The sequence below is a fragment of the Falco peregrinus genome, chromosome 7, assembly GCF_023634155.1.
Source record: "Falco peregrinus isolate bFalPer1 chromosome 7, bFalPer1.pri, whole genome shotgun sequence".
Taxonomy (NCBI): domain Eukaryota; kingdom Metazoa; phylum Chordata; class Aves; order Falconiformes; family Falconidae; genus Falco; species Falco peregrinus.
Genome location: NC_073727.1, coordinates 30,637,360 through 30,664,377, shown reverse-complemented (window position 1 = coordinate 30,664,377; position 27,018 = coordinate 30,637,360). Strand labels below are relative to the sequence as shown.

The 27,018-nt window shown below is 35.6% G+C and overlaps 1 protein-coding gene and 1 long non-coding RNA gene across 11 annotated transcripts in view; one reads left to right on the top strand and one right to left on the bottom strand.

Moving 5' to 3' along the window:
* The window catches only part of FAM184A (family with sequence similarity 184 member A), a 77,490-nt gene extending 51,822 nt beyond the window's left edge, over positions 1 to 25,668 (top strand). Inside the window, exons 10-18 of one of the 10 annotated variants that reach the window (XM_055809891.1) lie at positions 9,390 to 9,602; positions 10,765 to 10,918; positions 11,337 to 11,464; positions 13,782 to 13,966; positions 14,455 to 14,601; positions 17,543 to 17,660; positions 18,371 to 18,475; positions 22,052 to 22,254; positions 23,973 to 25,666. In XM_055809891.1, the coding sequence (XP_055665866.1) occupies positions 9,390 to 9,602; positions 10,765 to 10,918; positions 11,337 to 11,464; positions 13,782 to 13,966; positions 14,455 to 14,601; positions 17,543 to 17,660; positions 18,371 to 18,475; positions 22,052 to 22,254; positions 23,973 to 24,054 (1,335 nt within the window). In that variant the 3' untranslated portion in view covers positions 24,055 to 25,666. Of the gene's footprint in view, positions 1 to 9,389; positions 9,603 to 10,764; positions 10,919 to 11,336; positions 11,465 to 13,781; positions 13,967 to 14,454; positions 14,602 to 17,542; positions 17,661 to 18,370; positions 18,476 to 22,051; positions 22,255 to 23,972 lie in introns of those variants that run through there. The other 9 variants (XM_055809892.1, XM_055809894.1, XM_055809896.1 and 6 more) reach the window with 9 other exon arrangements.
* Positions 16,447 to 18,357, bottom strand: LOC114011529 (uncharacterized). The gene is made up of 2 exons (XR_003553470.2): positions 17,890 to 18,357; positions 16,447 to 17,062 (listed from the first exon to the last, which is right to left on the bottom strand). It is a non-coding gene; the product is annotated as an uncharacterized LOC114011529 (long non-coding RNA).
* Positions 25,669 to 27,018: the final 1,350 nt, after the last annotated feature.

Sequence of the window (27,018 nt, the reverse complement as noted above, 5' to 3'; positions counted from 1 at the left end):
GCAAGTCAAAAACTATTCTACATGAGCATGTGAATGATCCCGTAATCCGGGGTCCCTCAGAGGGCTGTCTGCCGAGGGTCCTTCCCCTTGCTTCGTGACAGTCTGCACTTCTCCACAAAGGATCTCCCTTGCTCTGGGCTCCCTGTTCTGTGCAGAGATGTGATCCTGAAACTGGCTGGTGCATTTGTTCTATCCACATTGGTCATTGCTGTGTCTGAATCACGAACATGAAAACAAAAGCCTAATGTCCAGTTGTACTCTCCCTTTTTCTGAGCTTTTAGTTATGGTGAGCCCATTCAGCTCACACTCCCCTCTTGTCACTATTTTACTGTTTCAAAGATTCTGAATGTAACAGAGGAAATTCATTAAAAACAATTTACAATTAAGAGTTACTCAGCAATACAGACTCTGCAGTGGCATACAGTAGAAATGATAACAGGTTAGGTTTGTTGCTCTCGCAAAAAATAAATGTGATACTGTACTATTTTTTCATATCTCTTGGTTTCTTTATTTTTTTTCTCTCATGGTGTGGTGCTTAATTAAATTTAAAGATACATGTAGGCTGATGTTTGAAATTATTTGGATACGAAGATATCATAAACTTGTCTATCTGATAATAAACTTCTAATTGGAATTTAATATTACCAGGGGTTTTTTGGCAGTGTTTGAGTTAGTAAATCTGAGGAGACTGAAAGACTTTTCTTTTCACCCACTGACAGGTAGAATTAAACATTAAGTCTGTAGTACAGTATTTAATTAATGATGCATGAGTCAGAAAAGAGTTTCATTTGATATCTGGTGTTAAGTTTACATTTCCAAAACTGGTAAATAGAAATCTAAGCCAAATCCAACAGTAAATCTATTCCTGAAATTAAAATTTTAATCTTTTATCTGTAAATGTTTTTCGCTTAAGTGTGAGAGAGACTCTGGCAAAAATGTTATCTTGAAACATTACCCTTGGCCTCTTTGTTCTGGAAGATAGTTGATCAAGTTGTTTTTGCATAGGTTCAAAACCAATGAAAATAGGGGACCCTGGGAGGAACGAGAGATAAGTGGGGCAAAATTTGTTTGAGATTCAGCAGATGAATAAAATCCTAAATTAATGGCACTTCTTGACAGATACCTCTGTGCTCCAGGAAGGAGCATATATAATCTTTAAAATCCTGACAGCTTTATGACAAATAAGTAAAATGAAATGAAGCTCTAGTAGCATTCCAAAAACTTTAAAAATTACTAGGTGAATTATACCTTTTTTCCCTACCCCCGACCACTGAACCTGTATTTTGTCAGATTAAAAGCATATAATCCAAAATCCAAACGGGTAAAAATGTGTCAGAATACCTAGGCATTTTGCCTTGCAGTTTGATAAACTCCTACAATTAGAAAAAGAGAGCGCTCTGTCTTTTTAAAGCAACAAGGTAGGTATCCCACCTTGTGCCGGCCTGAACACAGCACCTTCACCCAAGCTTGCTACAAAAACAGGAGGAAATCAGGGCCCATTGGACCCCAGAGACAGTTACACATTTCAGAATGCCTTACATATCCTTCATTTCCCTCAACAGAGAACCGCTGAGTTTGAGAGAGAGGGAAGGGGCTCTAAATGCTGCTTTTTCTTGCTAGAGAGGGCAAAATTTGATGTAGCTCTTCCATTCCTGGCATGTCACAAGCCTCAAGCCAAGTACAAAATGTTTTAGTAGGAAACAGCTGCTTTCCAAATCTCTGCAGAGTCATCTGTCGTGTAAGCACTGCGCAGCCAGAGACAGTACATCTGCTGACAAATCAGTCTTTCTCTGCAAACCAAAGACATATCTCGAGGGAGAGTGTTGGGGTGGTGGTGGTTGTTGTTTTTAGCTGGATAAAATGGACCTATGCCAAAAGTCCCTTCAGCTGCTTCAGCAGGCATCTCTGAAACGAAGGGGTTTTTTTACTAACATCTGATAGATGCATATAGCTTTCTTCTTCAGAAAGGTTAGCAGCATCGATTGGAGATCATTCTTAAAATGAGGCAAAGACTGTGTAGCAAGTTCTGTCTCCTTTGATATAACAGATAAAGTTGGACCTTCCCCTGTTTACGGATCTCAGGTATTCCACAGGAATTCCTGTTTGCCAGCAATATTTTGAGAATTCACTAAACCGTATACCGAAGTCAGACCTTGACACAATTTTACGTTGAAATATCAACGAGAAAGTGTTATGTGACTGGTCTTTGGACAACATGGAGACTGATGCTGAAATTCAGTGATTTTTAGCCAAGAGAAACAATGAAATGAGAGAAATTCCATGCATCCAATAAGCAAATGTACTGCAGGAAGCAATGCAACTGAATGAAAATGTGAAAAAGCCAGTGGTGCAGGAATTTCCTTCTTGAGGAAAATGACACCATCTGATCACCAAGTATGGCTGTGACAGTCATCGTGATGGGAACACGAGCAGCTGTTCATTACAGTAAGCAAACCCAAAACTTCAATAGTTTCAAATCTCCAATTCTGTGCTTTACTACAACACATATTGGCCCAACTAAATTGAAAACTCTGCTCTTCCAGGAGAGATGTTGAAACAGGTTGGAATACAAATCTTTCCCCGTGTATTGCATGCAAGGTCTGCAGTCCTGCTGGGAGCCCGCAGTGATTAGTGGGTTCTAAGGATGCAGCAAACTCTGCTGTTCCTCTGGGTCAGGGTGCAGTCCTCTTGTTTACACCTGAGGCTTAGCTGTGCGTATGCTGAGGGTGGAGAAGACAATACTTCTACTGAAAAATGAAATGGCAAAATCAAGTAAAAGCAGGTTAGCTAATAGATATATACTGAATAAAGATTTATTTTCTCAAGTTCCTAGACTTACAAGAAACAAATTCATTTGTACATCTTATAACTGTGAAGATTGATTTCAAAGAGAATTGAGGAAGGGTTTCTCATACCACAATAATATCACAAAACAATAATCTACAATTCCAACCTGTAGAAGTAGAGTGATAGTTAAATCCACATTCTCTTCTTTTTTCTCATCACTTCTCCCCATCATCAAAATACAGAAAGTAATAATTATATTTACATTCTGTTTGCTCTCATCACTTTTTCCCTAAATCATGGACCTTGCTGTGGAAGTAGTCATGATGATGTTTTGAATTTTTATGGAATTTCTTAAGAATACTTCAACCAGACTTCTTTTGGAGTTCTGCACTCTGAATATCCTGCATACTTTTCAATATGGAGCTGCATCTGATTATATTGCTACACATTTTGCTGGAATCAGCCCCCATACCAATTGACTAGCCTATGTAATTCTAGTTTACTATTCTATCATGTATGTATTTAATGAAAATTATTTACTATCTAATAAAGGATGAAAATAATAAAACATGGTCAGGTTTTGTACTAATCGTAGTGAATACCTGTTTGATTTCAGTGATGGTTCACTACTACCTGCTTTTGAAATTAAGTTGGTTTTAATCTTTTAAAATATCCTGCAGGAATATTGTATAAGCATACAAGTTTTGATCAAAATCTCATTTGATAATAAATTGAATGCTATTAAAAAGTCCTCTTAAGTATTATTTCTGTATAGGAGCTTTTGTTGCCCAAGTTTGTAGTGTTTTCAAAGCAAGAAATTGCGTTTTCTTTAGTGGGACTTTATTCCATTGTTGTTGACTGAAAATCATCTTATTTTCACACTTGAAGATTTTCTTGATTGACGCATCTTTTCCAGTCTTTTTTTCCAGGACTGATGTTCAGCTAGCTGCCCTGTAATTGAATGCTTTTGAATAGTGATACAATAATTAGACTTCCAGATTTATAAGGCACTTGCGTATTTCAAGCTTTGTTAAAGATCAGTAAGCTGTATTTACTCTGCATTCAACATTGCTGTGTGTCTTTTTAGAACACACAGAAATGTCAAATGTGTAAGTTCAACTTTATTAAAAAATAACCTTTTTTGCCTGTGTGTAGTCTTTTTGCTAATAAGATCTGAGCATTTAATAGGTAATTTTTTTACACAAGATAATTACCATTCGCATTTCACAATCAGGAAATGTGGGTTGCAGAAAGATTGTTTTGAGCGATGTAGCCTAAGAAATCTGTGACAAATCTAAATACTGAACTGGAGAGTCTTAGTGCAGAACCTTCACTGAAAGTTCATTTTAATTCCATTTGTTTTCCAGATCTTTGGAAAACTTTCAAATTCGATGAAAACACACGTATTAAAATGGTTAGCCCATCTTAGTACTTTTAGTTCTAAGATCATTTTGACAGCAGGCTTTATTGGTGAAAGAAATCTGTTATTCTGCAAGCAGCGGGGGGCAACTGTCACTTTCTTAAATGGCCTTTTTAATAGGGTAGCCCTCAGAACATAGCTTCCCAAAAGTATTTTTACTTGGCATTTCTTTTCAGTGTAGAACATTACTAACCTTTCTGCTTCAGATGTAAAATCTAAATATTTCTTAGTTATCCTGCAGTGCTGCCTAGATATGTCTGTCAAAATTAAGTCCCAGATGTTCTAGAAACTAAACATTTCTTTAACAAGAGGTCATTCCTGCTCTTAACAGCTTCCCCCCTAAACAAACCAGACGGATGGGAAAGGAAGCACAGAAAAAAATAGGTGGATTTGTTCAGGATGGCACTGTCAAAACCCAGTGTTGAAACCAGAGCCCTTAGATGCGTCTGTCTGTTGTCTCGTCTGCTGCAGTGTGATGCCTCCTGGTGTTACGCTTTTGCATAGAAAATTATTGCTTGTAACTCTTAGAATTGTAATAAGATAATATGGATATTCCACAATAACGTATTTGTATGTTGTGCCTTTTTGTAGATTCAGGAGAATGAATAATAATTTCTTCTTTTTGTATTTTGACAAAGTATGATCTGAAAGTTCCCAACTGTAGGTAGGCTTCCAAGCTGGTGTCAAAATACCTGCTGTTTCCCAGAGAAAGCCATCTCCCCAACCGACCTGTGACAAAAGGGGAAACTGGTCATACTGGATTTGAAATTGCTTTCATTTCATTTCTGATGACTATTTTGTGCATATGCGTGGGTGCCTATCTACACCATTCATATATATATATACATAAAAACACACAGGCGCATATATATATATATGAATGATGTCTATAATTTGTGTGATAAATAATATTTCATATAGAACATTTACTTGGCAACACGTTTTAGATTTTGCTTTCCATTAGCAATCAACACCAGTATAAGTGGTATATTAAGCCATTTTTTTGCTGAAGACTTCCAGGAGGAATCTTTTATGTACGCATTTTTAAAAAGAAATAAAGGAAGTATTTTAATATAAATATGTCTTCATTACAGACTGAACTAGTTTTCTGCCCTTTAGCAGTGAAATTGTTCTTTAATGTTATGTGTTTGATATGCTTGCGATATTTCAGAGACACAACTGACTGTTGATTGAGTCCTTATATAACATCTACCCTAACAGTAATGCAAATTGGTGTGCTTAATGATTTCTTCCCAAAATTGTTTGCTGTAAAGAAGAGAAAATGGTTGATTTCAAAGGTATTGAGCTGTGTAATACAGAAGTATATAGTAACATTGTGTTGAAGATATAATGCTATTCTGTACGTTCAAAACATAACATGGGAAAATGCATCATTCCATTGTGTTCAGTAGTTCATATACTAAGTCAAAGCAATGTATTCATATTTTTTTTCCAGAGAGTTTTCAACTTATTTTTCCCTGATCAAATTATAATTAATACTCTATGTTTTACTCTCCCTTCCTTATCCCTTTTTCTTTTACTTAGTTGATTTCTGAATGTTTCCCTTTATTCCTGTGATCTTTTCTTCATAGCGGCACTGTCTTGGTGAAGCTTTGCATAAATCTATCAGCAATGTAAGTGATTTGCACTTACAGCTTGTAAACAGGGCATGTTTGCGCTAATTAATTGGCATATCCTGTAGTACTGCTTCAGAGCTTTAGCCGATGAAATGGAATACATGGTAACATCTGAGAGGAAAACGTTCGCTGCTACTTATCAAAAGCTTGTGTACTGCATCCATTCATCTGTGTAAATGTACATACGTCATTGGACATCAAACACTACGTACACGGTCATAGTACAAGCAGCATTTTTATGTCGTTAAAGCAAGCAAGCTTCTGGGCAGTGCAAGTGTGTATTGCAGAGCTTTCTACGAAGCATGAGATTGATGCTGTATTATAATTTGCAGTTTTGCAGTGCAAGTCATAGTTGTAGCCAAAATATTCTTCCTTTCTATTTTTTTTTTTAATTTTAAAATTCTTACCTATGTTTTTAATGCTGAAAACCTTGGGTGAACATATTGAAAGTTCAGAGAATACTGTTTAGAGGTGTTTTCTTTTGAATCCTCAGTACAAGGAGTATATAGAAGTGATGCTCCAAAGACATGCAAAGGGAGGCACTAATGTTTTAAAAAATTTGCTTTTAAGGATATCAGTATAGGTACCGAATAATCAAAATAACGTTTAAACTTATGCACTCTTCTAAAAAGAACTGTTAGATTTTTAGTATTTGATGTACTTTCATTAAAAAAATCTTAATATTAGAAGGGTAGGCTAATCTAATTTGCTTGTTTAGAATCGTTTAATCCTCATTGTCCTTTATTTTCTGTATAGTCTATTGATGCAAATAGGCATCTCCATCCATCACATCCACCATCCGGTGGAATTGTGAACTGCTCATGAGAAGGGTATTCCTGATCTCTTCTGAGATGGTTTTCCAGCCAGGTGTCAGAATTCTCTTGACCATCTCAGTTAAAATGCTTTCTCCATTTCCAAGAAAGAAATTAAATTTGTTTTGCCCTTGGCCCGTACTAAAAATATTTATAAATTATATACTGAGAATTATCAGAATTTGGAGCAGGAACTGAAGTGAGAGACAGATTGAACTGCAAGCCAAAACCACAATTTTTCATGTCATCTTAATAAAAAATAGGCTATCAGTGGAGTTACACTGATGTTCAACATATTTTCTTTTGCAGGTTGTGAATAAGTAAGGTGGGAAAGTTTGCAGCTTATAAAAAGTTATTCTGGGTGGGAGGGACAAAGATTGAAGAATTATAGAATAGCTATAAAAAGCCAACGGACCTGGCAGTGAAATGGCAGATGAAATTCAGTGTAGATAAATGCAAAGTGATACACGAGGAAAGAACGCATTCTAATGTCTTGTGTAAAATGACGAACCTTACCTTGACCTGTTACAACCAGAGAGTAGGTTTGGGGACTGATATATAATTCCATGAAAACATCACCTTAGCGCTCAGTAGAAGTTACAAAAGCAAATAAAACATTAGGAATATAGGAGACAGATGGAGAACATAGCATGTAAAACCATATAAATCACTATATAAAACCAGAGTTTACTCTCCTTTTAAATACCTTCTCCTGTTTTGGTGTCCTAGTCTTAAAAAGATGTAGTAGAAAAGGGGCAAAAGAGGAGAAATGTGATGAAAGATAGGAAATAGCTTTCACACAAGGAGTGACTCACTGAGCCAAAACAGTTCAGTATGGTAAAGAGTGCAAGGAGGGAAATGACGGAGAGCGACAGAAACACGAGTAGAACAGAGTATGTGAAAAAGGAACTTCTTTTGACTCCTTTCCATTACAAGTATTAGAAGTCATCACATCAAATACGGAACTTGCCATGGGACATTGTGGATACCAAAAGCTTTTGTTGATTCAGATAGCGGTTGTATTTATTTAATATTTTTTCCATTAATTTCCCCCAAAGTACCTCTTCTGGTTTTAAGAAAGATTTCTGGATGCTGGTAGACTTTGGAGTTCGGATCCCTACATTTATGCCTCGGCCTCGTTTTCCCTGGGTGACCCAGGCTGGCCATTTCTGGAGGCAGAACCAGATTAGACAAACCTTTGGTCTGACACTCTATAATTTGTATGTGATACTTATATTTAATGTACTTAGTAAAAGGCATGACATGTATAGTTCAGATTACAGGGTGTAGTATAGGCCTTCACGGTACTTGTTCCATCGTGGCTAATATGTTTCAAAGGTATCCGAAGTAAAAGTCTGTTGATACAGTATATGTAGAAGGTGTATATGCCCAGATGCAAAGACCTGGTGAATTTGAAATGCAACGAGCCATGCTTATTTCATTCAAATTAATTTGCTTGTTTTGTTCTAGTGCTAATTTTCCTTTAAGCGTAGCTTTTTTCTTTCAAATCTGCTTGAGCTTGCCATTCTGAAAAAAATCCAAACTACGTTTGACAATAATGTTCATGCTGCAAGCTGTCCTTGGTATGCTGCTGTTAAAATTTTGTTAAGTGGTGGGGTTTAATGTTCTGTAAATCAATAAATTGATGTGCAATGTCATTATTATCATAATTAATTTTAAGATACGCTGAATCAAATGACACTATCAGACTTTCACTTATAATTCAATTTTATGTAATGCTCTGAGGCTCAGAAGTATCCTTGCTGATTCAAATTCTGTGTCACATGGATATTATATTTTTCCTTTCTTTGCGTAGCACGTAAATGGCAAAATTGTCTTTTGGTTAAATCTTGTTTCCAGAATTGGAGGGTCTCTCATGTTTGGCTCTAAAGGGAATATAAGTTTAGTATTTTTAGTCTGAAAGGATGCTCTCTGATGTGAAGAGCAAAGTATAACGTTATTATAAAAAGAAAATGGATTTTTTTCAAGGAGTACACCATACTCTAATGTTTTAAAATGCTTGTTGGGTGAAGAGCATCATTTATAAAATCAAATTTTTTTTATCAAAAGATGAGTATTTCTGACTCATTGCGTAGATCTTAGATCTTGTAAACTAGCAGAAAAATCACCCTCATAGTACTACTGAGCTAACAAAAAAAAAAGTGTGCATGGGGAATCCATCAAGTGTAACATTTTATTTCTGATATAGAGTGATATGCTACCATTATTTTGTAACTGAGAAAACTACTGGTGAGATAGGATAATATCATATCGAAAGATACAAAAATCCATCAATCTGGATGTCACGGGCTGTCCTCCCCTGTCGACTGCAGGTTTTTCCTTACAGAATTAACATGACGTTCCCCTGAATAAGAGTTTATTTAACAATCAAGTGTTTGATTTCAGACCTTGATAGTGTCATTTTCATTGATCTTTATACAAAACCTAGAAATACATTTTGATTATTTGGCCATTAAATATTGTGTTACAGGTAGTGCTGTAGTGTGAACTGTCAGATGTGATAACCATGATACAACTATTAAAATGTTATTATTATATCTCTGAGATATAATATTAACAGCAAATTCAGCAGATGGATGACATTGCTTGTCTGTCTTTTAGTCGATGTTCTGGCTTTAAAATTTCAAGTGTTTTCTTCATTTGAATGTTTTTTTTCAGAGCTCATGTTATTATTAATGACTAATGGATATTTGCTCTTCTGTTGTGGGTTAGATCTCTTTACTGAAGCAGAATCTGGAGATGCAGCTTTCCCAGTCACAGAGCTCTTTGCAACAGCTACAAGCCCAGTTCAGTCAGGAGCGTCAGAGGCTGACTCAGGAGATCCAGGAATTAGAAGAGGAGCATCAGCAAAGGCATAAGTCACTTCAGGAAGCCCATATCCTTGCCTTTCAAAACATGGAAGAAACAAAAGAGCAAGAACAAAAGGCATGTTCATATTGAATAGAATATTCATGTTGTTATTCCAAAATATTTAGAGAAAGTTGCCATTTTTAGCCAGTTGGAATCAGTAAAAAAACAGTATCTGCATAACTACTAAATTTCCTTTCTAGCTGGTGGCTTACAGTAACATTTTTATCCAGTTAAATCTGATCAAGACACATTGGAAATAATCTCCAATACTGGTGTTGTTTCATGTCTTGCTTTATACTCTACCAGTATATGCCTACATATAGGTGTACATTTATGTAAAATTATCAACACGTGTGTTTCCTTACAGTAGTTTGACATTGTTATCCATAACATTATGGATAGTTTTGATTTGGAATAAGTTTCTCTGTATTTCCCATTATAGTTAACCTAATTTTGCATGTGTTTTCTGATATTTCCTGTCAATGGACTCCTTTTGTAAAGTATTTTATATTTTTATTGTGTTAAAAGTTTTATAAACTATGTTCTGTAACTTGCAAGATAATTTTCATGTCCAGAGCAATGTGACACTCGATATTTTTTTAAAAACCTTGACTAAACCAGCTCTAAAATTGAAATTTTTGAAGTGCATGGTAGTTAATAGAGTGTGTGTCTTAATTTTTTTTTGAAGTTCAGACCTAGAGTGTACCTTTGCAATCAATTTTCCCTTTGTCCCCACTTAATGTACTTTGGTTCACATCATAGACTGGTCTTGGAGCGCACAAGGTGGATTCCTTTTCTTCAAAATTAAACTAAATGTGCAACAGGAACTTTATGCTTCATACACCTCAATAGGGAATAAACATGAGTGTCAATGGGGAGCAAAAAATCCCAAATGTGTATTGTGTGCATGCTAGACCCATCTATGGATCTACACCTTATTACATTGCTTGCTATGGTAAATACATCCATAGATGTTTGGGTTTTTTTAACTTTTCAAACTGTGAGCAGAACAGGGTTTTTGTGTACAGGTAATCTTGATAGCCATCAGCCACTGAAAAGAAAAAATATAGCAGTAGGATAACACCATGGGGAAAAAAAAAAGCGCAATATTAGTGCATTGTTAATGATCTCTAGAGTATGCCAATGCCTGCTTTTTGTTGCCAGGTTTTTATTATTTAACATTTTATAAATTCCCTGCTGTGATGTAGAATAAATTTTGACAATTTTGATTTCATAGGAATTAGAAGAACGTTTACAACAGAAGCACTCTGAAGAACTTCAGGCGCTGAAAGAAACACATAAACAAGCCATGGAAGGTTTCAAATTGGAGATGGAACAGGAACTTCAGACTCTGCGATTCGAGCTGGAGGATGAAGGAAAAGCTATGTTAGGTATGCTATTTTCAAATTTGCAAGTGGGTCCAAAAACATTATTTCTATTTCTACTAATATACATGCATATAGATGCATGTACATGTGTCTGTGCATTAAAACAGTGTAGTGTATCTCAGCGTCACAGAGTTGACCTAATTGTTCCTCTTAAAAGCTGTATAAATGTTAACAGGTAAGCCCAAACTCTTCACTTTTGAAAAATCTTACTCTTCAGGTTTTTTTGGAAGTAGTAAGCAACTAATGTTCATGATGGAGAATGATTTAGAAAGTAACAGGAACAGAATGACAGGACAGTTGCTTAGCTGATGTAAATAGTGTGTGTTGGGTCAGCAGCAATACCTGACAGGAACTGGACTGTTACCATTAATTAATGTGAACATTTGCAAAATTAACTTTTCTTTTTGTTCATGGTAACTAGCTTCCTTGCGCTCGGAGTTAAATCATCAACATGCAGCAGCAATTGACCAGCTAAGGCACAACCATCAACAAGAACTGGTAGCTGCCAAAATGGAGCTTGAAAGAAGCATAGAAGTCGGCAGGCGACAGGTAGGAGGCATTGTTGGCAACTGACGGTAAAATTGCATAATTAGTATTCATTTTCTCTTAGTTGGGGGCAAGAACTGTTGGGCACAAACATGTAATCCTCCAGAGTCAGCCAGCACTAGCAGACAGTGCATCCCTACCAGTTTACCTAGACTTCCTTGTTCAGCTTTTTCTTCTGTCAATAAACTCGGTTTGCAGCCTAGTAAAGTCTCCCGTATCAAGGCAGTTTCTGCTCAGAATTGTGTAGCTATCTGGGAGCACGCTGGCTTGCCATGGCAGGAAAGTGCCAGTTCTCTCAAAATTCTACTGGTCCTCAGCTGCCAGCAGGACTTAACAAGGAAAAAGCTGTTTCTGGCTGAAGCCTAAGTCATATGGCTAAGACATGGCTGCTTAAAACCAAATGATTGCTTCAAACTTGAGAGGTAGCTTCATATCTTTTTATTCCAGGAGCCAAATAAGAAAAAATAAATTAGCATCTAAAGAAATCAAAGAAGATGACATAACAGCTTGCAACCATTTCTTAAAAATTGCACCCAAACAAAACAAAACAAAAAAAAAAAACCAAAACAAACAAACAAACAAACCCAACCAAAACCAATATAAACAATCCCCCCAAATCCCAAGGCCAGTATGGACTACCTTTGCTTTCAGCAGCAAACTGATTCGTTCACTTTTAGCTTTCATTTTTCACTTTATACCAAATCAGTTTTTTTCAGTAGTAATGAAAAATTCAAAGCTTAATCTCTACTGAAGGGAAGCCAGATTCCTGGAAATAAGATGACCAGACAATTGCTTCCTTATTCACCTATACAGTAGGCTTTTCAGGATTGATATACCGATAGTCCAGCACCAAGGATATGGGGTGGTTTTAGAAATGTATCAACAGAGGAAAAAGGTTTAGTTGCATATAGCCTTTACACAAAAACAGAGAAAGTCAAAGATGAGCCCTTATTTTTCTGTTCCTTGCTGGTTTAAAAGTCTGAGCACTAGAGGCAAGAATGTGGTGCTGTCAGCAGTGAATGAAAGCAGGATTTAGGAGGATATCGTTTCAGTCCTGTGTTAAGCCTAGAGTGAGACACCTAAAGATGTCAGAAAAAAACCCTTTAAATTACAAGAGCAAGTGTTTGATCCACCCAAATGCCATGTACTTTTGGCCCCAGTGTAATGATCGATCTAAGCACAAACCTTAATTGCACTGAAGGCAAAGCAATTAATTGTGTTTCCCTGTGTGATGAGAATGCTCATCAGTTCAAAGGATTAGGGCTGAAACTAGATGCAGAGAGTTCTGAGCAGGATGATTATATTTGTTACTTTTTGAAATACTTAAATATCTGGGTCTAAATTTTCCACTACTTTTTCTTGCAACTTTGATATAGTCTTTCTATAGAGAGGCAGATAATAATTTTTAAAAGTATTCTTAAAGGTGCCCTATAAAATTTTGCATACAGGATATATTTGTATTTTCTGGATGCATGAAGAAACAAAACACAATTATACATAAAACTACTTAGAAATATCTGCTGATTTTCTAGCTGTGCAAACTGTAGGCTCATTAATTATTGTTAAACTGTAAGAAGTGGAATAGATAGAAATGGAAAACTCTGAAAAAGGTTGATTTTATTACAGACATCTTCTAAACTGAGGAGAATCATTATCAAAACCATTGGGATGGGTTCCAGATGAGTTTCCCAGATGTTAATTTCATTGGAATTTCTTACGTAAAAAGGATGACTTCTACTGATTTACTGGACACAATATAAATATTATATAAACTATTTAGCATGTGTTCTGCTGTGAGATATTTACGACCCTTCTATAAATGTAAGGTAGAAAGACTTCTGAATCACGGTGTTCATTGGTGCAGGGCATACAACTTGAGCAATTTTTTCCAATTGTGTGGGGTTATAAAGGGGAAAATGTTTCTCTATATCATATGTTAAAGAGGTAGAAAGTGCTAAATACCCAGCTCCTGGTTCTTAGCAGTGTCTGGGTTGTTGTTGTATGTGTGGGCAAAAGGAAAATATGATGAGCTACACAAACTTTAAGTTTTCTTTTTTTTTTAATTTTTTCTCACAAATGGAAATTGTTTGTTATATAGTTTTGATTTCTTCTTTACTTGTATACAGCAAAAAACCCCTTCTTTACTTGTATACAGCAAAAACCCCTCAGTTTTAATTATAATTTTTCAGTATCAAAACCTGAAAATATTATCTATTGAATGGAAAAATCTGCTTAGCTGTTATCTTTCAAAAGCAAGTATTGTGCTTCTGAGATACAAGTCTGTTTTAAATATTTTTTGGTGTTGCTACTTATATTATAGGAGAAAGAATTTTTATGCCGAATATCAGATCTGCAAGATGAACTGAGACACCGAGACCATCATATAGCTGAACTGGACAAAGAGATTCTGCATCTTCATGAAAATATAAGTGCATTGACCAAGGAATTAGAGTTTAAAGGGAAAGAAGTTCTTAGGATACGCAGTGAATCCAACCAACAGATCAGGTATGAATTTTTCCACTCTAAGCTCAAATGTGGATTGTTTCACTTATTGGTTTACATAAGAAATTTTACCATTTGCAGCTTTTAATTTATCCTCTTAATCAAGTGATGTTATATATCATGTAGTCATCTTTAGAAAAAGCTATGACCGTTACTAGTAAAGTTAGTGAATATTACCATATAGTTAAGCTGCATTTCAGAAATACATTTTGGCATATTTTAGTAACAGTCCACTCAAGTGTTGGTTTTTGTTTGTTGGGTTTTTTTAATTCATTATGTGTTTTTTTTATTTTACAAAGCATTAAAGGAGATCGATTTTCCCTGAAATAAGCTAGAAGATTGGAGGACAGTGGGTTTTGATGAATTAGTAATTCCTTCTGTGTTGTCTGATGTTGTGTAAAAGCCTATAGAAGCATGGCAGAAAATCATGACGAACAAATGAGTCTGATTTTAGAATAACTCTTTTTTTTAACAAAAAATAAATTAAACAGGATGCATGAGCAAGATTTAAGCAAGAAACATGAAAAAGAGCTGGATGTCTTGACAGCAGATCACATCAGAGAGAAACAAAGCATGCTGGCAGATTTTAATAAGACCCAAGAGCTGCTCAAGGAAATTAATTCAGCTTTACAAATTTCGTAAGTTTTTGTTGCATTAAAAAAAATTGTATGTAGCTGCGTTTGAGTGAATAGTTTATTCTGGTGTCCATAAGTTTCTGCAGATATTGCAGACATGCAGATGTACAGAAACCTCTATCACGTATGGGGCCTAATCTTGCATTCTTTAGGCAACACAGTTCTGTAAGCTTTAGGGAAATATAGTGAAATAAATTGTTAGGGATTTGAGATGGAAAAATTTCAATTAGGAAAGATTAAATCTGTGCAGTTCTTAGAAAATTAGAGAAAATTATTTCCAATGGTTTTTTTCAAAGTTTAATACATCTTTCCTGAGAACACAACAGGTTCTTCAACAAGTTTATAAATGGTACAATATTTGCTGTTAAGAAGTCCGATTATAGCACATGAGCAACACAAACAATTTCACGTTTGCTAACATAAGGAAGATTAGTGTCTGAAATGGGTTATATGAGCATTATGATAACAGAATACTTAGAGTCTCTCTGAGTCAAAATGCCACCTGGGGTTAGACCACCCCTGGGCAGAAGTGGTGTAGCAGTGTCATCTATCTAGCCAGTGTTTTCCCATCTTCCACATCATTCTCTATCTCTGTGTGTGATGTAACCCATTTGGTCAGGGTTTCTGGCTGAGATTTCATAGCACATTGAGGACTTCCTGACACAAAGTTGCCCCTGAGGGATTTGGTTTTGCAGCACAGAAAATAATTGGTTCTATCTATATGATAGAAAACTTTTTAAAGCAAATATCAATTAAAAATGGATGATAAAGCCCAAATGCATCTAATTCTTCCTTGATAATAAGCACTCAGAAATTGTCTTCAGGTAAGATGGGTATAAAATTCTAATTCTCACTCCCTTGTAATTGTCTACATGCACACTCTTGGCCATTCATTAAATCAGGTGTAAACTACCTCCTCTGTACTGCATTTATCTTGTACGAGAAACATGCCTATGAGCAGCCACCAGAAATAGGTTTTGAACCTGTCTACCCAAACTTTTTCTCCCATGCAGTTGTTTGTTTTTCAGTGTCCTGAATTTTTCTGAATTTAGTTGGTTCTCTGCTCCTGGTTCTTGTTCAACTTAGAGCTGTGAGGAAGCAGCCACTGGCCTAAAGAGAGCACGCATTGCCCAGGGTGCCCCGACCTGGCTTTCCATGCGTTACCCATCTCTGCTTACACAGAAGCAAGGAGCTGTCAAAAGAGGGAACTATGTAAAAAAATAATAATAATGAAACAAACCAAAGAGGTTTATGCAGCTATTTCTTAAGTAGCTGTTTTCAGGTTCAGCCTCACCTAAAGCATGGCCTTGTGAACATTTATGAAATGGAGAATCTATCTTACAGTAATTGAGAGTGGATATCATTAATTAGGCTCTACAACTAGAGTCTTTAAATTATATATTATCTCTTTGAAATAGAAAAAAAAACAGTTCTCTGAAATATCTGAAAATAAAATGACAGCTGTGCGTAATTATGTACTGTACTCTGGGGATCTGTATACAATAGCTTAACCCAGCATAAAATGTATACACAAAAATTAAGCCATCTGAGCATATTTCTGTTCTGCTGAGTCAAAGGCCTTTTCTGCAAATAAAAACAGTCATGTTGTTCATGTTCATGTTTTATGTAAATACATTATATAATCTCAGATCAGGCACAGGTTATTTGAAGGTTATAAATATAATTTAATATGAACTGTTTTTTCAGATGCAACTCAAAGTAAAAATCCCATAGCTGCTTCTCAAGGAAAAATAGTTACCTAAAGTGAGAACTTTTGTCTACTTCCAGGTGTCTTGTGGAATTAAGTTTGAGCTGACTTAGACACCTTAAATCCATAGATTTTTCTCAGGGTTCATTTGGGTTTGGTTTTTTTTTTTCATTTCTTTTTTTCATTACATTTATTAAATTTCCTGAATCTGTTCTGAAACTCCATTCACGAACCTACACGAGGGCTAAATATGTGAGACAAGTAGTAGTAGTAGTTTCCTTTGGAACAACATTTAATATCGTGAGCATTATATTTATGTTGCAAAGAGACAGTTATTTGAAAGAGCTCTGTCTTCAAAACTTGTTATTTAAGAAGAAACAAGGCTATTTATGCAGTTCCTTGTATAATTCTTGCCTCAGTTGGCTTATTTCACTTCTCTCCTTTAATGCTTTCCCACCAGGCATTTCAAATTTCCTCCTATTTTTTTTCAAAGTTTATTAATTGTTACATTTCTCTTAATCAGATAACCTAATATCCAAGTGTTATTGCTCTTCTTTTGCAGCTCATTCCTTTATTTCACCTCTAATGGTACTAAGTTGCTTTTGTGGAGAGGAATTAGTTACCTATTAGTCTTCAATGTTTTGGATATCTTTGTTCCAGTATGTTCCACCTGAACTGAGGAAGATGGTGCCAGCCTTGTCTGTCTATCCAGTTTCTCCAGTATCACAAGCATGCATCTTTATTCAGAGTAGTCATCTATAAAAAGAAAAATCATACTGTTTTGCTCATCAAGAAAGTGAACGGCCAACTTTTAAAATTTAACATTGATAGTAAATATAATGCAATGTAGTCCCTATATTTTGTGTAAGAATCAATCTTAGCTGTCTTCTGTAATTCTCCTTGTCCATGCTATGGTTTTGAATGCCTTATTTTCAGTCTGACTTCCAAGAGGCCTTTTTTCAAACACCTAGTACTGCATGCACAGGAAGGATGTCAAGTTTTTAGAATTTTGCCCAGATTATTACTTACTGGAGCAAAGGTTATGGTTGTTGTTGAATTTTTTTTAACTGGCTAAAGCTGAATAATAACATAGAAATAATTCACTTCAAGGTGATAAGAAAGTAATCTTCTATTTTTACTCCCTGAGCTCTCTTTTGTGTTAATCAAATATGTGACTATTCAGTCATCACTTAATACTGGATCAGGCTAAAGGGGATATTCTTCTTTCCTATAAAGTTTAGAAGAAATGGAAGAAAAATATAAAAACAGAGAATCAAGACCAGAAGACTTGCAACTTATTTCAGAACTGAAAGACCTAATTGCAGAGCGGGACCAACTCATAAAGAAACTGATTGTAAGACTTTTATGCTCTTTTGGTTTAATATCTTGACAGATACAAAAGTTAATCTAATTCAAAGTGTTTGAAGTGTATGTAAAGAACCAGTCCTGCTAGCATGTTATTCATATTCTTTAACACATTATTCCTGTGGTTCCAATGATTCCTAATAGTAAAACTAATTAGATACAGAGAGTTTTGTACAATCAAGCATAATGCATTATTACAAAAAATATTTTATGATGACCTTGATCAAATGTCTCCTTTCTCCAGCCCTGGAATAAGCCAGCTGTGTAAGGCACAATATCTTCTATAAGGTTTCTAAGACCAATTTCCTGATCCACTGAGCTTCCCAAATTCAGAGCACAATACTCTGACTCAGATTAGTCTTGATTAGATCCTGATTCAGAAGCAAGAAGGAATGAGGAAATTCAAATTAATCAGAGATCAGAGGTTAACCATACTGAGTCTTTCCCAGTGCATAATCCATTAGGGCTACGCTCACTCTCAGAAGCATAAAACTGCAATAAAACTGCATAAATAGAAATGATTTAACGTATTATATATAATAATATATACAACATTAAATATTAAATGCAACTTTAAGAATTTACCAGTTTCTTTTAAAACTTAAATATAAATTTATTTGACATCATTTTATAGGCAGATTTGGCCACTAACTGATTGAAAATGCATAAAAAGAGGTTTCTATTTGTTCTTCTTTTTAGGAGGACAAAAAGTTCTATCAGCTGGAGCTAGTTAACAGGGAGACTAACTACAACAAAATGTTTAATGCAAGCCCTAATGTTGGTGTTATTAATCCATTGGTGAAGGTATGTTCCATGGACTTCATTGCTAAAGTGAAGGAAATCTAAACTTAGGATATAGTAAAAAGAAGAAATGTGTGTGTGTGTGCGTCTCTATGTACACATATATCACTCTAAAAAGACACATTTGAAACAAGAAACATATTTTTCCATTTGTCCCTGCTTATTTTTGTGTACATTTGTTTCCTTTGTGTTGTTGAGAGATCCACCGTATGATACTGTTGCTGTAGTTTGCTAGACATGTATGACATAAAACACAGTTCCTTCCCACAGAGGGCAGGACTGTAGCACATGATAGGGAACAGTGACACCTGTAACCAGTTTTAGTTTCATAATTTTTCTTGGTTATTTTGGAAAGTGCAAAGGTAATTTCGTTTTTCAGGTGGTGCCCAGGATGGAAGAGCATTAGAAAGATAGAGGAAGAGGGGACACTCAAGGAAGGGAATAAGGGTAAAAAGGGGAAGAGGAGGAGTATGAGAAAGGTATGGAATGAGTCTGAATGGAGGCAGACAGTAATACTGGAGAAGTGGAGTGACAAACCAGGTACAGACTGGGGGAGCAGGAGGCAGAAGTCAGTCTCTGGCCTTCTAAGTCATTGTCACCACCTATACGAGTGAAAATACTTCAGCAGCAGCCTTTTCCAGATCTCTCCATCTGGCTGAATAGCAGCCAGTGTACAGCAGCTACTGTACAAGCAGGCGTAGTAGCCTCCCTGTCACTTCATAAGGAAGCAGCATTCTTTACGAGGAACATGAGTAGACTGCAGTAGGGTACCTTAATTCCATTTCTTTTCACCACTTCAGGTGCAAGACTGAGTCCTCTGGCATTTGCTTCCTCCTTGTGATAAGCCATAGGTTATTTCATCTGCATGGAAAGGGAAGAGATTTGTCCCAGCTGTAGAGGCAGAACTCAGGAAGGTTCTGAAGCAAAGGGTAACCCAAGGGGCACAACCTGAGCAGCTCAGATGCCCGAGAGCTTCAGTGATCAAGGTTCAGGCTCCGTTGTTTACGAGGAGGTCTGGCTCCATTATTTGAGATCAGGCTGTGTTTTTAGCTAAACCTTACTGTAGTTCCACATCAGATTAGCATATTTCCCACTTCTGCACAAACTCTGCTACAAATTGTCAACATTCTGCTGTTTTTCAGGAGCCCAGGCAGCTCTCACAAGCTTATCATATAAAAGATGCCTAAATGTTATGCATAACTGCATAAAAGAACTTAGTTCAGGCCCAGTAGAGACAATACTGGGACTACCAGACACAATTTGAATGCTTGGGTTTTATGTGACAAAAGTTGTTTGAAAATTTTGGAAGCTTGTCTGAACAACTTGTTTATAAAGATGTGAAATGTAACCATCGAGTGTATATAGCTTGTGTTTCGTGTGAAATCTGAAATGTTTGGGAAAAGTCCTTCAACATCAGATTTCCATAGTGATAATTCATATATTTTTATAATATGCATCTATCACTTAAAACTGTTTAGACTTTTTAAATTGTCTTGTATGCCAGAACATTTTGGTCTCTCATGTCATGAGTTGTGGGCTATGTTACTTTATTTTGTCAAAGCACGTACAGTGTTATTGGAGAATGAATTGTAAAGAAACTGAAAATCTCATTCTCCTTTTTTTTTTTTTTTTTTGTAATAAAAAGACAGAATTTATGAGTTACTAGAGGCTTTGCATATTAATGCAAAATTACAGCCATTGCAGTATGTATTACAGCTTCTCGTAATTTATGCAATGGATCTGTTTAGTATTACATTGTTACATCTGAAGTTTCTTAATACTTTGCATGAATTTCATGGAAACGATACACAAAATTTTGTCTCTCCAGATTTGACTGCTTCAGAAGTATAGATTGTTTTATAGACAAGAAGATATAAATTGTAGTATTCTTCTAAGCACTTATGTGGATAATATACATTTTCCAGAAATGAGCCACCTATGAAACTATGATTTAACTACAGGGTGTTTAACACACCATTTTAATTACAGTGTTTATTACCTTGCAGTGGTATTTTACATACAGCTGATTACTTTGACCAAACTATTTTTCCTACCCTAATGTTATTTCTTACTTCTTCAGCTACTACAGAAGTAGTAAAGTGTATGGGGCAACCTTAGTTTAATCCTTTGCTAATGATCTTTCATTGTGATGCTTAAAAGATACTTTTTCCTATTATAGTTTTCTGTTAAATTTTTGAGGGGTTTTGATTGTATTTTGACAAACACATCCACCAGTGGGGCTACAACTAGTAGCATTTGCATCGCCCAACCCTAGAGAGGTCAGGCACTGGAATCAAAGCTAGCAGGGAGCTAAACAGAAGAGTCCAAATAAACAACAGGACTCTTGTCTGTCTCGGTTTTAACTCATGCCCACCCTTGAATAGAGCAGCTCTTGTGTTTCAAGTGGAATTCTGTGGGAAAATATATAGAAACAACATGAGAATCCACTTGTCTTTCACCTTATTTAGTTCAAATTTGTGTAGTTCCCAAGACCTTAAAGGGTTTTTCTCCTAGCTGCTTTGTTAGGGTTGCATGTGTGTAATTGAATCAAAGTATTTATTATATATTCAAATAATACATAATTCACGGGAATAAATTAATCCAGAAATTTTAAAATCCTGTTTTTTGAAATAAGGCTTTTAAGATATTAATGTTTTATTTTGAACATGGAATATTTGATAGAAATCAGAAAATACACATTGGCATCCTGGCTCACAACTACTTTTTAAAAGCTGTAAAATTATTTGAAGCATCCTTCTACATTAAAGTATCTAGGAAAGCAGAGAGAATAAGTACAGATTTCTTTGTGTTATGTGTTATGGAGAGCATAATACTGATATAAAAATAAAATTATTCAGTACTTTTGAGTGCCTTGAAATACTATCAGTAGGAGTATAGAGATTATCTAAGAAAAATGTTCCGTTGTGCCCTCTGGTGTCTAGAAACAGTAGCTGTATTAGCATTAAAAGCTTGGCCTTTCCTTATGAAAGAAGCTGAACTCCTACACAATAATCTTTTCATCCTTAGCAGTACTGCTATAATGCTTACTAACTATGAGGCTGTAATTGCTTTAAAAGAAATGTAGCTGCTTTTCTGGGTTGCATGTTCCAGTTACCAAAATGTGCCTCGGTGAGGGGGTGAAACCTATTGGAGAGATACTTTTTCATCATTGAAATTTGCTGTAATTACATTTGACATTCAGTGATATCAAAAAAAGATTTAAGCAAACATGAAAGGTTTAACAGTCTAAATGACAGTTTTGTGGAAAATTTCCTACCTCCAATGTCTTAAACAGAGCAAAATGCTGTATTGGAAGTTCTCATAATATACTCATTGATTATTGAACTAAGTCTTATTAACATAATCATCTTGATCAGAAATTTGATTTTTCTGTGAAAATTTGTGGTGTTCAGGTCTGGTCAAAGCAAATAATAAAACTACAATAGTAAAAAATGTCCCAGTTGCTCTCCTTCAAAAAAACCCACCCAAACCAGCCATCAATAAAACTTTTAAATTTGCAAATGTCCTCATCTGTCCTGGTGCAAGAAGCCTTCCTTACATTTGTTATTTTTAATGCAGCAAAAGAAGAAGAACGATAAATCCACAAACAGGTTTGTGAGTGTCCCCAATCTAAGTGCTCTGGAATCTAGCGGAGTGGTGGGCAATGGACATCCCAACCGCCTGGACCCCATTCCTAACTCACCCATCCACGATATTGAGTTCAACAGCAGCAAACCACTACCACAGCCAGTGCCACCCAAAGAGCCCAAGACGTTTTTGAGGTGAGCACTGCCTCACCAATCTTTTTTTTTTTTTTTTTTTTCTCTTAACTCAGGAAAATTTTGCATTCCTACTGAGCTGAATCCCACTTGCTTTATGAACCTTTCACAGGTACAAGTACTCTTGTGCCATTCTTAATTTTTACATTATATTTGTAACCTCTTTATAGTATTCCTTTTTATTGTAGACCTTGTTGAAATGTGAAGTATTCTCTCACTTCTTCGTGTCTTGAACTTTCAAAACCTCTTTAGATACTTTAACAGAATTCATGTGCTTCCAATTGTTTACATATATGAACAATTGTTTAAAATGTTTGTGTTATTTACTGATTGTCATTTAGGAATTGATACTAGCACAGAATTTCTTTTATTCAGTATTATGTGATAATGGTTTTTATGTAAGAAAACTATTCTCTGTGCTACGTGAACGTTTTGTGTTTCCCCTTTCCTCACGTGTATCAGATCGTTTCATAGGGGTAACCTTACTACAGCAACAGGAAATGTGCATGCTTGGATCCTTAATGCTGAGCTTCCAGTAATCAAAACCAGCACTGAAGTCTCAAGTACTTCACAAAATAATATAGTGAATTGAATAACTTCAATGCCATTGCATTTTAGAAGCAGGATTTTAATCTTTTGCTTTCTACACCTACGTATTAAATGCACTGAAGTGCTGCTGTACTCTGTATTTAGTAGGTGTTGATCTCTTACTTCTAAGTTGGCAACTTAAAGCAATGTATAATTACCAGTTCCACAGTTGGTTGTTTACGTTCTTTCAGCTTAATGCAAAAGACCGTGTATCTAGCAACTACTAATTATAAAAGGAAACAAATAACAGAATCTAAAATAGATAAGGGAAAACAATCTATTTCAAGAAAATAATCTTTTTTAAAAAAAGTAATCTTGCTTTTTTTTTTCCTGTGCATGTGATGTGCATGAGTGTGCTCAGATACCTATAACACGCATGTGCATGAACTCATGAACTGTGATGCTGGAGTTTCCATTCCAAATTGTTTTGTGCTCTGTATTATGCGGTAATACAGTAGGGATTATTTTATTACTGAATTTAATTGATAAAGGGACTTCATTGTGTAAATAAGTTTAAATTATTCTCTCTTGCTCATTTTGTGAGAATGTTATGTGTTCAAGGGGGAACCAAATCTTATTTGCAGTGCAGCAGTTTCTTTATTTCTAGTATATTAGCATATTTTAAATGTGTGCATGAACAACAATGCAAGTGATATTTGTGATCGGTGTCATTAAAATAGTGTGTATTTTTGTTCAGTTGCCAACCAGTCTTTGTGAGCACATGTCTACAAATATGATGCTGGCATCATATTTTTGAAAATTAACTTTACCACAGGAAAAGGATGCTAAAAGAGGACCTTCTACAGTCACGCTTTTCCAAGAAAACTTTTTATTCTTCCTGAAAACCTACAGCTGTTTATGAAATTTTATAGTAACTTTTCCAAAATATTATTTGCCCACCCTGTAATGTGGCTTCTGAACTGACTTGTCCATGCTGCTGATGCTCTCCAATGGAGTGGATGATCACAGATTCTATAGGGAGACATTAAATCATGTCCTGAGTTACACTAATAATTGGTCCATAGAAAACAGTGTGTTCTTTACTGAATATTCCCTGCAATTTTTTTCCTCCTCACATTCTTGTGTAGTTGTGGGATAATTGTGTTGTGTTTTTTTTCTTTCTGTGAATTTAGCCCTCCTCAGACTGATGCTTCACCAGTGGCTTCACCAGATCCACAACGCCAGGAATGGTTTGCCCGATACTTCACGTTCTGAGAGATGATTTGTCTTTGTGGCACAGCGTGATGTGGACTGTTTATAGGAGCATGACCTTAAGTAAACCCTCATGTGAACAAGCTTTCCTGTAATTTGTCAAACACTGTGAATGAGAAAGTATTTGTCTCTCTGATTTGAAACTGCACTGTATTTCATGTTATATTTGTTGGAATCACTTGACATGGTACTAATATAATGTGTGTAATTATAATTATTATTTTTATTTAAAATGGAAGAATCTTTAAACTTTGTAATTACTACATAATAAATTTTGGTAGAACAAACATAATGCTTTCCCCCTTTTTCCTATAAATGTGTTTTCTTTGATTTCAGATAAGGCTTCTCCTCCAAAAATAACGTAATTGCATGGTTACTATAAATAAAATTTAAACTGTAGAAAGAAAAAGTATATATATTTCACTTTCTCTCCAATTTGGCCAGGATATGTTTAATGCATCCCAGTTCTATTTATGTTACTTTGTAGTTTAAAAACTTTTCTTTCTAACAATTAAAAGGAAGAAGGTGAAGTCAATCAAAACCGGTGTAGCTGCCAGCCTTCAGAGCAGAGTGATTTTTGACAAGAGGATGAAAAAAGCCACAAATGAGGAGCTGTTCACTGGGGAGGGGGGTTGACTCCTTACTTGTTCCTCATGAGACTTTGCCATCTAGTTATAATCAAATATTTTATCAAGGGATTTAAGCAGAAACTGTTCCCACAAGTTATGTATTTCTTTTATGAATATTAACAAAAACAAATGTTCAAAACATTTAGAACACTATACCAAGTACCTCTACATAAATCAATAATCTACATTTTGAGCATATAGTCCTGCTTTGGATAAAATTCATGTCTGAAATGAAAAAAACCACCATCAACCACCCAACTTTTTCCCATTTATACATACTACAGATACAGATCATTCATTAAAACTTAATTACCTTCCCTTGTCTACATTAACATTTTTTTCTTCTTCTGAAAGCGATACCTGAGAATGTTTTTTCAGCCAGTGAGCATAATTCTCCATCTACACCTTTTCTGATGCCAGTGTTGCTCGAGAAGTTTGCTGCAGCATATAGAAAACTAAAGCTTGTTGTCCTTTTTATATTTTTTCATTCAAAGATTACCACAAAGTAACTCACACTGGTAGTCTCAGGGAGAAAATTGTCTCTTTGTTTTATGAATGTATTTTTAAGCTGAATCTCTTATCTTTTAAAAGCAGGAAAAAAATGTTAAAAGAGTTATTTGAATAAGGTTTTAGTTAGCATATACAAAGGTCCTGAACTTTAATATTTCATCCGAAGCCCTAACTACATCCTTTTTTCGCTATATGCACAAAGGTAAATACCCAGATGAATATACTTGCTAATTACAAGTTTTATATGTAGCATATGTATAAATGAAAAATTTGTATGTTTTCATATAAACAATACAAAATCTTCTAAATGAACATTTTAAAACTTCTATCTTATAATTCAGCTTGAAAACTCCACTGAAAGCTGTATTCTTGTGATGCTGCCATGGATTAAAGATGTACACAGCAGATTTTCTGTAGCTGGTGGACTCAACTGTAGGTATATGCAACTTTTTAATTTTAGAAGAAAGCCATATTGGGCAAAATGTCAGATTTCTTGGCTGTTACCCAAAATAAAATACACTAGCTCATTTTGTTATCATGTTCTAAAGTGAGTGTTGCGTATTTTTTCTTGCATGCTTTGCAAGGGCTCAGCCTTTTTCTCCCATCCTCTGCTTCCGTTGTACATTTTTACATATGGAATAACTAAACAGTAATCCAAAGAGCATAATATCTGCATTTACTTTGCCTTTTCAGTAAAAGGTGTGTCCATTGGTTTTTTGCTAGTAGACATTTGTCTTTTAGAAGGGAGAAGGAAGTTAAGAAGCACTCGGTTACCAGGTCTGCCACAGTGAACAGCTGTTCCACTACTAAATCAGTCTCTTAAAAACAAAAAACAGCCATACAAAAAAAAGCCCAAAACCAACCAGAACAAACTAGGAAAAAAACTATTTCCTACCAAATGGCACTGAGTACTCTGTAAGACATATTCCTTAAAAAAGTTAGTATCTGGCATTTGGGATTAATAGACAAACTAGCATTATCACAATGCCATTGTGTTCCTGATCTTTGCAGTATCTGCTATTCTGGAAAAAGCTAGAGTCCAGTTGTGCAAAGAGTTCTGCAACGTCTCTGCTCACACATGTGCAGTCTTTCCTAGCTCAACAGACAACTCTGAGTGAGAAGGTACAGAATTAGCATGAAGTTGCATAGTATTATTTACAAATTTACAACTACAAAAATCTTACGGCTCTCTGCACTCTTGACACATTAGATCTCATTATCAGCACTTAGTGTAACTAATTCCCCCAACCCTTTAGTTTTATTCAGAAAAAACAATAAAAGGTCAAAGAACAAACAATAAAGAATGTAATGTTTCAATCCTTACTATGTTTTCCTATGGAAGGAGGAGGTAACAGGCTATACTGGATAACAGGGACAAAATGCAGAAGAATCCTGCATCTCATCAGTATGTCATCATAATAACCAGTCTTAAGGCCAGATTCGGCCCTTCAGTCTAGATTGCTCCATTTACTTCTGTGAGAAGAGTTCGAATGCCAGTGAATTTTCCAGGTGAGCAGAAACATGCTCTAGCTGACCCATCTGATACCATCTCACAGCACAAGGAACAACTGCGTCCCCAGAACTGCATGGCGCTTTCTCCGCAGTAGGAGTTGTACCCAGCAGGTATACTTCGGGGGGAAACCACCCCCAAATGTGTAAAAACCAAGCTGCAATCGGTGCCAATGTAGAAAAAGCTTTATCAGATTGACATCTCTCATCTGCATTTTTATTTAGTTACTTCAGCATCTGTGTACTCTATTTACCTGAGACTCCAAGGAAAATATTCGTCCTATGAGATGTACTGACAATAAATTATACGGGTCAATAT